This window comes from Pristiophorus japonicus, chromosome 10 (assembly GCF_044704955.1).
Source record: "Pristiophorus japonicus isolate sPriJap1 chromosome 10, sPriJap1.hap1, whole genome shotgun sequence".
Taxonomy (NCBI): Eukaryota; Metazoa; Chordata; class Chondrichthyes; family Pristiophoridae; genus Pristiophorus; species Pristiophorus japonicus.
This window is the reverse complement of record NC_091986.1, coordinates 160,078,086-160,091,086: the sequence shown is the minus strand read 5'-3', so window position 1 is coordinate 160,091,086 and position 13,001 is coordinate 160,078,086. Positions and strand designations below refer to the sequence as shown.

The 13,001-nt window shown below is 45.4% G+C and overlaps 1 protein-coding gene across 1 annotated transcript in view; it reads left to right on the top strand.

Annotated features, from left to right (window-relative positions):
• LOC139275151 (mitochondrial intermediate peptidase-like) overlaps positions 1–13,001 on the top strand; it is a 306,230-nt gene that overhangs the window by 192,014 nt on the left and 101,215 nt on the right. Inside the window, exons 13-14 of the mRNA XM_070892217.1 lie at positions 8,052–8,256; positions 8,961–9,070. Coding sequence (XP_070748318.1) covers positions 8,052–8,256; positions 8,961–9,070 — 315 coding nt within the window. The remainder of the gene's footprint in view (positions 1–8,051; positions 8,257–8,960; positions 9,071–13,001) is intronic.

The window sequence follows — 13,001 nt, the reverse complement described above, 5'->3', positions numbered from 1 at the left end:
GCTCTTTTGTATTAGGTACTAATTTGTTGTACAAGCAGAATAATCTTGAGATGCAAGTTGAAGACACATTTGCGGTGACACACATGCAGTGACAGACGTGCTCAACTTGTAGACCATGTTGTGTGTCAGTAGCTGACCAATCATCATGCAGCTGTGTTAGAATGCTTTTCTTTGTGAAGCCCTTTTAAGATGAAAGTGCAAGTGGCGTACAGCGCTGGCCTTGGCTGTCGCCTCTTGTCAGGCATACTGCAGTACTGCCCTCTGGGAAAAGTGCAGTGGAAGGCCTACCAGGCCAATATTTCATGCAACAGCTCCTTTTCCTTGGCCATCTACGAAAAAGAGGATTCAAATGCTGTATTGCACCATCATATGCCCATAGACGCTATTTTCTGCCTCCACGTTTGTTTTTGCCATCTAGTGGTACATGCCTGGCACTTCTTTTGTATTTGGAAAGTGTTGAAGCCGACAGGACTTTTGGAAAGGCTTCCAAAATTTTTGTCCCACATGCGCTCATTTATCTCTCTGTGTAATGTCCCTTTGAATTCTTTTAAGTGCTGTACAGATTAAGTACAGATTATTTGTCATCCCCGCCCCCCCCCCCCCCCCCCCGCCCTCACCTCCAACTTTAGTCAGATCCTTGTAAGAAACAGAACTGCACACTGTATCTAATTAGGAAAAAACCCCAGAAGCCCAAATATGGTGAAACCCAAGTTCCGCCCGATTTTTTGCGGTCCCCGGACGTTGTATGATTTTTTTTTACTGCCCGGTACCGCTGGGGCCGAGTGGGCAGAAGTTTCATCCCGCTTTTATCGGCGATAGTGGGAGCGGAGTGCAGCGGGCTGGAGTGGAGTGCAGTGGGTGGTGTGCAGTGGAGGAGGCCTAGCGACTTGGGAATCTTCGGCTCCCGAGTTGTGTGCACGCATGTGCAGCTGTCAGGCTTCCCCCCCCCCCCCCCCCGAGAGGCACCGACAAGAGGCCAGAGACTGCTGGCCTGAGATGGCTGTGGGGCGGCGGGGGGGAGGGGTGGGTTAGGGAGAGACTGAGATCGCTGTTGGGGGGTGAGAGGGAGAGATCGCTGGCGGGGGGGGGGGGGGGTGGTACAGAGATCGCTGTGGGGTAGGTGAGATCGCTGTCGGGGATGAGAGAGACTGGGCATGAGATAGACTGGGAGGTGAGAGAGACTGGGGGGGCGGGGGTGAGAGAGATTGCGGGGGTGCTGAGAGAGACTGGACGGGTGAGAGAGTCACGGTGGGGGGGGGGGTAAGAGAGACTGGGGGATGAGTGAGACTAATATGAGTGAGACTATTGAGTGAGAGAGACTGAAGGAGTAAATAAGACTTTATTAGACCATTTATATTATTGCCTAACATTAGAAAATACTACAATCCATTTGAAAATACATGAAACTGTGGAGAACTATAAAGATCTGTGTAATATCAAACAAACCTGTCAGATCCACTTAAAAGCACCTTCTCCAGGACGGTATGCAGTGTCAGCGGTATGTCATGAAACTTGGGAGCTGAAATTGATGAAAGCTAAGTTCCGCTCGTTTTTCGGCGGTACCCAGGCAGTGCGTGATTTTTTACCAGCCGGTACCACTGAGGCCGACTGGGCGGGAGATTCATCCCGCTTTTCTCAGCGGGAGCGGGAGTGGAGTGTAGCGTAGCGGGCGGGAGCGGAGTGCAGTGGGTGGTGTGCAACGGAGGTGGCCTTTTGACTCAGGAATCATTGGCTCCCGAGTCGTGCGCATGCGCGCGGCTGTCAAGCTCTGCCCCCGCTGAGAAGCACCGACGAGAGGCCAGAGACTGCCGGCCTGAGATCGTTGTGGGGGGTGGGAGGAGAGATCGCTGTGTGGGGAGAGAGATCGCTGTGGATGAGGGGGGTGGTGAGATCGCTGTAGGGGGTGAGAGAGACTGCGGGGGGAGAGATACTGGTGGCGGGGTTAGGGGGGCAGCGGAGAGACTGGGGGGATGAGAGACTGGTAGATTTGAGGGCCTGTTCTTCGAACATGCTTTTGCTCAAGCGGCCGAAAATTGCACTGGCGCACTGGAGGCGGTTTTGAATTTCCGCATCAATGTCTGCTCTTGTTGATAAGAGGCTCCCGAGGTATGGGAAGTGGTCCACGTTGTCGAGGGCCGCGCCGTGAATCTTGATGACTGGGGGACAGTGCTGTGCGGCGAGGACAGGCTTGTGGAGGACCTTTGTCTTACGGATGTTAAGTGTAAGGCCCATGCTTTCATATGCCTAGGTGAATATATCGACTATATCCTGGAGTTCAGCCTCAGAATGTGTGCAGGCGCAGGCGTCGTCCGCATACTGTAGCTCAACGACGGAGGTTGGGGTGATCTTGGACCTCGCCTGGAGGCGGCGTAGGTTAAACAGCTTCCCACTGGTTCTGTAATTTAGTTCCACTCCAGCGGGGAGCTTGTTGACTTGTTGACTACCACCAAACTCATGGTCTACAGGGCTGTAGTAATACCCGCCCTCCTGTATGGATCAAAGACATGGATGATGTACAGAAGACACCTCAAGTTGCTGGAGATATATCACCAACGATGTCTCCGCAAGATCCTGCAAATCCCCTGGGAGGACAGGCGCACCAACATCAGTGTCCTCGACCAGGCTAACATCCCCAGCATTGAAGCACTGACCACACTCGATCAGCTTTGCTGGGCAGGCCACATAGTTCGCATGCCAGACACGAGACTGCCTAAACAAATGCTCTATGCGGAGCCAAAGGTAGGCAGCAGAAACGTTACAAGGACACCCTCAAAGCCTCCCTGATAAAGTGCGACATCACCGCTGACACTTGGGAGTCCTTGGCCGAAGACTGCCCTAGGTGGAGAAAGTGCATCTGGGAGGGCGTTGAGCTCTTCGAATCACAATGCCGAGAGCGTGAAGAATCAAGCGCAGGCAGCGGAAGGAGCGTGCGGCAAACCAATCCCACACACCCCTTCCCTCGGCAAATATCTGTCCCACCTGTGACAGAGTCTATGGCTCTTGTATTGGATTGTTCAGCCACCAAAGAACTCACTTCAGGAGTGGAAGCAAGTTTTCCTTGATTCCGAGGGACTGCCTATGATGATGATGATGATGAGACTGGGGGGTGAGTGAGACTAGTGAATGAGAGCGACTAAAAGAGTAAATAAGGCTTTAATAGACCATTTATATTATTGCCTAACATTAGAAAATACTACAATCCATTTGAAAATACATGAAACTGTGGAGAACTATAAAGATCTGTATAATAATCAAACAAACCTGTCAGATCTGTGTCCATACCACCCAAAAGATCCACTTAAAAGCACCTTCTCCAGGACAGTATGCAGTGTCGGCGGTATGTCATGAAACTTGGGAGCTGAAATTGATGAAAGCTAAGTTCCGGCCGATTTTCGGCGTTACCGGGGCGGTGACTGCTTTTTTACCACCCGGTACCACTGGGGACGAGTGGGCGGGAGATTCATCCCGCTTTTCTCAGCGGGAGTGGAGTGCGGCGGGCGGTGTGCGACAGAGGAGGCCTTTCGACTCGGGAATCATTGGCTCCCGATTTGTGCACACGCGCGCACAGCTGTCCAGTTCCACCCCCCGAGAAGCACCGACGAGAGGCCAGAAAATGCCGGCCTGAGATCGCTGTTGGCGGGGGGGCGCGGTGGGAGAGAGTGAGATCGCTGTGAGGGTGCGGGGAGGGGGAGAGAGGAGAGAGATCGCTATGTGGGGTGGGGGAGAGAGAGATCATCGGAGTGGGTGGGGAGAGACTGGTAGGTGAGCGTAACTGGGAGGGGTGAGAGACTAAGAACATTTTTATTATAGGTCATTAATAAAGGAGTAAATAAGGCTTTATTAGAACATTTATAAAATAAGATCACTCAATTGAACATGCACACAATTTACAGACTCAGTGGTTATCATCATCATCATAGGCAGTCCCTCGAAATTGAGGAAGACTTGCTTCCACTCTAAAAGTGAGTTCTCACGTGTCTGTACAGTCCACTACGGGAATTACAGTCTCTGTCACAGGTGGGACAGACAGTGGTGGAAGCAAGGGGTGGGTCGGGAGTCTGGTTTGCCGCACGCTTCTTCCACTGTCTGCGCTTGATTTCTGCGCGCTCTCGGTGACGAGACTCGAGGTGCTCAACGCCCTCCCGGATACTCTTCCTCCACTTAGGGCAGTCTTGGGCCAGGGATTCCCAGGTTCCGGGGGGGGATGTTGTAATTTATCAAGTCGGCTTTGAAGGTGTCCTTGAAACGTTTTCTCTGCCCACCTGGGGCACGCTTGCCATGTAGGAATTCCGAGTAGAGAGCTTGCTTTGGGAGTCTCGTGTCGGGCATGCGGACGATGTGGCCCGCCCAACGGAGCTGGTCGACTATGGTCAGTGCTTCGATGCTGGGGATGTTGGCCTGAGCGAGAACACTGACGTTGGTGCATCTATTTCCCCCAGTGGATTTGCAGGATCTTGCAGAGGCAGCGCTGGTGGTACTTCTCCAGCGCTTTGAGGTGTCTATATGGTCCACGTCTCTCAGCCATATAGGAGGGCAGGTATCACTACTGTCCTGTAGACCATAAGCTTGGTGCCAGATTTGAGGTCCTGGTCTTCAAACACTCCTTTCCTCAGGCGACCGAAGGCTGCGCTGGCACATTGGAGGTGGTGTTGGACCTCGTCATTGACGTCTGCCCTTGCTGATAGTAGGCTCCCGAGGTATGGAAAATGGTCCACATTGTCCAAGGCTGCGCTGTGGTTTTTGATGACCGGGGGGCAGTGCTGTATGGTGGGGTCAGGTTGGTGGAGGATCTTTGTCTTACGGATGTTTAGTCTAAGGCCCATGCTTTCGTTCGCCTCGGTGAAAATGCTGACGATGACTTGGAGTTCGATCTCTGAATGTGTGCAGACGCAAGCGTCATCTGCAGACTGTATTTCAAAGGCAGAGGATGGGACGACCTTGAATCTAGCCTGGTGGCGACGAAGGTTGAACAGGTTCCCTTTGGTTCTATAGTTTAGTTCCATTCCAGCGGGGAGCTAGTTGAGAGTGAGATGGAGCATTGCAGCAAGGAAGATCGAGAAGAGCGTTAGCGTGATGACGCAGCCCGGCTTGACCCCGGTCCGGATGTGGTTTGGGTCTGTGGTGGATCCATTGGTCAGGATCACGGCTTGCATGTCGTCGTGGAGCAGGCGGAGGCGGAGGATGGTGACCAACATCTGGGGCTATAACTCAGTGGTTATATTGCTATTCAAACTGCATTATTGGCTAACACTAGAAAATACTAGAAAACCAATCCATTTTAAAAATACAAACTGTGGAGAACTATAAAGATCTGTGTAATATCAAACATGCCACACTTCTTTGAAACAATTATACCAGTCAGCTCTGTGTCCATACCGCCCACTTGAGATTCAGTAAGATCTGCTTTTTCAGGATGGTATTAAAGTCCGGTGGTAAATGGATCTTAATGATGAAACTTCCGTTTTGGGCGGGAATATATGGGCGGATTGTATTGAAAACCGGCCGGCGGTAATGCCTGTGGAATTTATTGCCAGGCGGTATCTGGGCGGTAAATGTTTTTTTTTGGACAAAACTTGTATTTCTGGGCGGTAGTGGGCATTAGTGGGCGGTAAATTGTTGAATTTCGGGCCCCAGAAGACTTGGCTGGATTGGATGTTCCTATTTAAGAATAGTTCAAAGTTAACAGTGCACCTGCCCTCAAACCCTATCCTACAGTCTGTTTTGCAAAGCGCTGCTATTGGAGCCTTTGTACATTTAATAACAAATATGAAGAGAAAGCTACAAAGCAGTAAAAGTTATGAGTTAAAACAATATTTTTCTTTTGAAGTTCTAAAGAGCTCTTTGAAGCAGTCAAGTAACCCAACATTTTATGCATTCATGCTTTCATATACAGTGGTAATAATGTGTATCTACTATTATGACAGCTTGCTTATTTTGACAGTTGACTGTAATTATACACTACATTTTTGTCTATTAAATACTACACACAAACATTTCAATCAAGTGGCCTATCAAAATAAATGCCTTACAGTTAATTTATGGGCTGGCAGAGATCAGTTCATACAGTGTCTGTAACTCTCACTCACTATTTTAAATGCTAGCTTTTTGAACTGTACAAAACCAAACACAGACATGTCATAGACATGAACTCAAAATTAACAAAGCTTGAGGTGAAATTCTCTTCCCGTCTCTCTCCCTGATGGCCATATAATAGGTATGTGGAATATTTTGCGATCAAAAGTAATAATTATTGTTTGAAATAGTTGGGTGGGAAGGCAGGGTGCTATAATTGGCTTTTTCATTCCCAGGCACAAAATTCATTAAGAAAAAAATTAAGCCAGATACCCAATCCTGATTGCAATCCAGTGACTATGCTAAAATGAGATTTGTGTACGTACACGTGTGTGTGTGTGTGTGTGTGTGTGTGTGTGTGTGTGTGGATTTCAGGTGAGGGCAATATTGTGCTTGATTGTGATGACCCATTGTTGAATAGCCCATCAACCCTCACTATCTTTGAACACATGTGAAAAATGACCAAATGACTGAGGTCCTTGAGGGCTGTCAGTGTCCGAGAATTGTATTTCATCAAGAATTACCATGTTTAGGAGAGAAAAGAGAATAGTAGAGGAAATTGATGTATAGAAGAGCTGGATATGTCTTAGAAAAATGATTGAATCTTATCTTTGGAAATGGTGGTGGACAGGGCTGAACAATGTAAATTGTAATATTACATTGTTATCCTAGCTGTTATGCTTTAATAACTTTAGGAGTTAGAGAAAACTTTCAGAGAATTTTCTTATTGGACAATTTATCGCTGGTTATTTACCTCACTCAGGTGATTAAGGTGGGCAAAATCTCTTGACAGTCTAAGCTATATATGGCCACTTGGGCTTGATGGCCAAATGACTTTTTTTCCCACAGTTGCAGTCGTAAAGATGTCACCGATGGCCTATTCCTCATCTAAATGCTGCACTTTGGTGACATTATCCGTAGGCAATGTTAAAAAATATATATACAGGATGTGGGCATTGCTGGCAAGGCCAGCATTTATTGCCCATCCCTAATTACGCTTGAGAAGGTGGTGGTATACTACTGAATGGCTTGCTACGCCATTTCAGAGGGCAGTTAAGGGGCAACTACATTGAGTCTTACATAGCCCAGACCGGATAAGGACGGCAGATTTCCTTCCTAAAGGGTATTAGTGAAGCAGATCCATTAATATTACAGGTGCAACGTCCCGAATCCGGAACTCCGAAAACCGGAATTGTCTGAAAACCGGGCATTTTGCGCATAGCTGATGGAGTCGTCTGGAATTATTGTCTGAAAAACAGACATTTTTGAGGCAAAATCCAAAATCTGGTACGGATTCGGTCGAGGATTCTGGATTTCAGAGAAGAAAATCAAATCTGAAATCCTGAATCCTCGACTGAATCTGTGCCGGATTTCAGGTTTTACCAGATTTCGGACCTCGTCGCTCAAAACCCGGCATGGATTCAGTCGAGGATTCCGGATTTCAGACTATTGATTTTCTTTTCTGAAATCCGGAAAAACCCAAAAAGCGTCACGGATTTGGTCCTGAGGATTCCGGATTTCGGACATACCTGTACTAGCTTTTATTCCAGATTTATTGAATTAAATTGAAATCCCCCAGTTACTGTGCTAGGATTTGAACTCCTGTCACTAGTCCAGGCCTCTGGATTACTAGTCCAGCTACCATGCCCTCAGGTTGATTCTAGTTTATTTTATTTCACTGTAACTTTTTTCCCATTACATCTTTTACATATAATGCCAGTGTTCGAGCAGTAGAAGACCTCTGCCTTCAAGGACAGAAATAATTTTAAAATACTTTTTAAAAAATGCAACTCTGCTGTTAAAATTGAAAGAAATAATACTCATTGTAATTGGAATTTTTATTATATCATTATCATCTTCAGTCAGCAATGAACTGACAACATAGCTCATATATTTTCTTGTCAGTGATAATTTCCTGATACTCGATACTGTGAAGTATGAAAACAACATTGAACAAAATTATTTTGTGTTCACTTAAGGACTGTCACTTTACAATCCGAGGTGGCCGATTGTTGGATAATGGGGAGTACCAGCTTCCTGTTGTTGTACTGATGCTCAGTCTACCTCATCCAACAAAATCCTTTCCAACACTTCTAACTCCTGGGATGATGGAGAATCTCTTCCATGAAATGGGTCATGCCATGCATTCCATGCTAGGCCGAACCAGATATCAACATGTAACGGGTAGGTAATTTTCATTCAGGACAATAATTGTAACGAGACTGTCAACAGAGGATTGCTCTGTTATTGTTAGTACTGCAACAAAACCCATGTGGTGGATTTGAAAGGAATAATATTTAGGATTCTGTAGCAATGTTGGGAATTTTCCAGGTTCATTTTATATCATAAAAGTTGAAAAAATTAAAACAACCAGCTAAGTTCACTTCCAGTATTGCCTCCTATGGTTGATTGTGGAAACTCTTCATTACACTAAACATCTTTCTCTCTTTTGCATATTCATGCACATTGTTTTTATTGAATCATCTTCATAAACAAATATAAAACAAGTGCAGTAAAGTGAAATATTGAGGTGTTTGTGCACAGTTATAAAAAAAACTTTTAAAAAATCATATGGAAAGGACCCCACATTGGTTAACAAGAGAAATAACTCAAGAGCAATGTACCCTGTATATTAACATTGCAGTTCCCTATTTAGATCTAAACAAATGTATTCCAGTAGCCCTGTCCTGGATAATCTGTTGTGGGTGTTTTTTCATAAACAGTAGTCTACTACCTTTGTCAATCGTACTTACACCAGCCTTGTTTATAATTGCAGGCTTCATTCCAGTTGAGTTTTTCGGCAACATCCTGCATATTTCATCTAATTAGTCTTTTATTTTAGTACTGAAACTAAATTTACTTGGAGGACCATGTATTTCTTTTTTTAGGTACAAGATGCCCTACAGATTTTGCAGAAGTTCCTTCAATTTTGATGGAATACTTTGCCAGTGACTATCGTGTGGTGAAGCAGTTTGCAAGACATTACCAGACAGGACAGGTACAGAAATTAGTTAGTGTTACTACTATTCCATGGCTTCAATAATATTCCATGGAAAATAACAAAAAAAATACAAGATTGATTACAAGGCAGAAATCTCATTGAAAAATTCAAATAACCATTCACCAAATCAGTGATGGAATTACAGACTTGCTATTACTACCTGTTTATTAATAACTTGTACTATGGAATTCATGGAGACCGTTGCTTCTCATAACTATAATTTTCCATCCCTGGCAATAGCCTGCTGAATCCACATTGTGCACACTGTGGTTTAATGTCCTTTGTGTAACGGGGTGCTGAAAACTGCACACAGTACTATAACTGTGACCTAACCAATGTTTTGTCACCACTTTCATCACCACTTGTACTCTGTGCCCCTATTTATAAAGCCCAAAATTCTATTGATCTTTTTCATGGCTTTATCTATCTGCACTCACACTTTCAAGTGACTATGTATTATGAATCGCTAGGTATGTGTACTCCCATTCCTTTTTTTTTCACTCCCAAAATGTATCACTTTACACTTAACCACATTAAATTGGATCTGCTGTATGTTTGCTTATTCCATTAACCTATCTATATTTTTATAAAATCTTTTGTAGTCCTGCCCACTGTTAACCAAACCTTGTACTTTTGTGTCATCAGTAAATTTCAAGATTGTGTTCCCTATACCCAAACCCAAATCAGCTATGCATACCATAGGCAGGCAGCTCGACCTCTGCCAGGGAGTCGCACCAGTCTAGGGACAGAATTTAGTGCAGCTGGCTTTGGGGTCCTGCTGCATTGGGACAAAAAGGCATCCAGCGAACTGCCTATTCTAAAATAAATCTTTCTTCACAAATAGTTTTTAATTTGGGTGATGGCATCAAAGCATGCCATCTTGCGTGGGCCCCTCTCTTCATGCCCCAAAGCCCTCTCCGCTGTGTCTTTCTTTGATTGTCTTTCCATCTCTAGCTGTCTCTCTCACATTCTGTTTCAGATGTTAGAAATTAGAAATCTGTCTCACAGATGTACACAATTGTCAACAAAATATTGGTGTCACAATTAGATGGCTTCAAAATTCAACTAGTGTTGTAGGAAATGAAGAAAGACGCTTGCACTCTCTCTCTCTCTCTCTTTCTCAAGCTGTTCGTGTTCGACATGAGTTAAGCATTCAGCAACCATTGCGCCCCCTGCCATGAGAATCATCAGTAATCAAGTGGTTTTGATTACCCCTGTGATTGGATGACTGAGACAATTTGCTGAAATGTAGGAGATAAATTAGATTAAAGAATGAAGAAAAAACATTTTAAAGCACAATAGCAAACATTTTGCACTTGCAAAGTAGCCAACTATCCCAGTGTTTTCTGCAATGAAAAGTTGATGCTTAAGTGGTTAATCTTTACATGAAACTCGATTTGTGATGATTCTTTCTTCTTATGCATTTTTAGTTTTGCTTCTGGCCTTATTAATCATTTAATTACTGCTAGATCCTTTTCAGCTGAATTTCAGTCAAATGCATGTTTCTTCATATATGTGATTCCAGAATTTTCATTGCTGATACTTGTCTTTTTTTTAATAATGCTGCACAAATCCCCCTTTTCTTGTAAATGCAGGTGTTCAGTTATAAAAGTTTAACACAGTATTTTTGTAGCATTAAGGTAGCATATGCAGGCTAATGTCATGTGCAGATTTTCCATGAGAAAATTATGTTGTCACTGAATAATGCAATTTCACAAAACCAATCCACAATATGAACGTGAATTAAGTGAATACCTAATCAAAGAATCTTTCTGTTAACTGACTAGAAATCACTTCTACATGCATAGAAAATAAATAATTGAAACCGGTTACTCCTGTTACATATATATTTATGGGCTCAATTTTCCTCACGTATCTGCGCAGTTTTTTGGCATGCACCGTTTTTTTTGAGTAAATAAAAATTTCCAAGTTACCCCAAAGTTTCTGCGCCAGCGTAATTCACTTAGATATGTTTTTTTTAAGGCTACGATTTTTTTGCGCCATGGGGGCGTAACCTGATGTCTGCGCCAGTTTTTGACATTTAAGCAAGTTTGGCCAACTTACATTTTTTCTACGACGGCGTATGTGACCACTCCCAAAAACTTCTGGGCACTTAACAAAAATCAGCGCACATTACAAAATCGGCACAGAAAGACGCCATTGTTTTTAGCCGAAGTTTTGGAGGGAGTGAAGAAGGCAGAGAATATGCATCATAAATCTTCAATTTTTGAAAGTCAAAAGGGAGAAATTGGAAGTGTAATGCAATTGTTGAATTTTAGATTTTTTTCAAAGTGCCACCTCACTACCTCTTCTCTCCTCACCGGGCTCGAGGGTCGGAGCGTCGGCCGGTAGAATCGCTCCCTTGCCTGCACACAGAACTTCGGGGCTCAGCTTAAAAAAAAACGCGGTGGGGTGGGAAGGGGGTGGGGTGGGGGGTGGGGAGCTGGAAGACAGTGTTCCCATTTCTCGCGAGAGTGTTGTTACTTCTCCCAACAGTCCCGATACCTCATCACCCACCCCACCAAGGGTATTCAGGAATGATTGCTTAAGGTCAATGCTCTCCCCACTCATTGCCATCATCTGAACTATATCTGTTACATCCTGCATCTCAGGAAAGTGCTGTCAGCTCTCCTTCTCCTCCTCACCCTGGGTGTGGCTCACTGCACCCCACTGGGACCCGGAGCCTCAAATGGTGGGGCCCTGGTTGCCACTTGCTGCACCCCACTGGGACCGCAACCTTGGACGGTGGGGCCCTGGATGTGATCCCACTGGAACCCGCAGCCTCGGACAGGGTGAAACCAGGAAATGTCCCAACACTCGCACCACTCAGGAAAGGGGCTGGCACCTCAATGGGCGGCACCAGCACCTCCTCCAGAGTGAGTACAACAGTGGAGGCTTCATCCTCCCTCACCCCCAGGCTCTTGGTCTGGTATATTGGTCGGATTGGAAGATGTTCTCCTCTTCAGGCTCGTCCGCGTCTGAAGCTTCTTCTGCATCGGCTTCAGCCTCGTCAGGGTCGGCCTCAAGTTCTGCAAAATATAACAGAGCAGACAAATGGTTAGCAGTAGAGGAGGGGGCAGGGTGGCATGAGTAGGCTCGCACAGCACAGGCAGCAGGCTCATTTGAAGGACTACGATGAATGATAGCACATTGCATCAACCGACAGAAACATCCCCATGAACCGAAGCATGGCTAGCCAACGCAGTACTTAACATTTAGCAAAACCAGACTGTGGAATTTGCAGGACTTACCCTCTCCCTCGAGTGTGGGCCCAGCTTGTGCAGTGGTGGTTGCTTTTTTCCAGGCGGACCCATCAAAGCAGCGACCCTTTCTTCCACGGGTGTCAGTGGGTGCAGATTTGTCAGGACTCCTCTTGTCCGAGTTCTCTTCTCTTTTGTTGTGAACCACCTTCCTCTGCAAAGATTAAAATATAACTTTTTAGAGAGGGTGTCTTTCTGCTGGGTGGGACATACAGATGGCCACATTTACAATTGCAATTCCAGTAAATAATTGAAAATATTACTTACACCAACTGCTTAACCAACGTCCTGCCACTTCTTTTTGCACTGGCCTCCAGACCTTGGGCTGGTCACCATTGCACAGTAATCTTGTGAAAGTTGGTTCCAGCGTTTCTTCATTTGTTTTGGTGTAACTTTTATTTGACCTCTGCTAGTGTCCAGCTCGGTCATCTGGCCTCAATTACAGTAACCAGGGCCTCCACTTCATCCTGAGAAATTCTTGGTCTTTGATCCGCATTGCATATTGCAGCTCTGATTTTTTCCACTCAGAAGAAAAGTTCTCACACACAACTGGCTCTTTAAAAATGGCTGAATGCAGACCGGGAGGTGTACAGGGCATGTACGCCCATACCAGTCATGTAGAAAACTTCTTTTTTTTCCGCTCATGAGCAGAAGGAGGGACCTCTTTT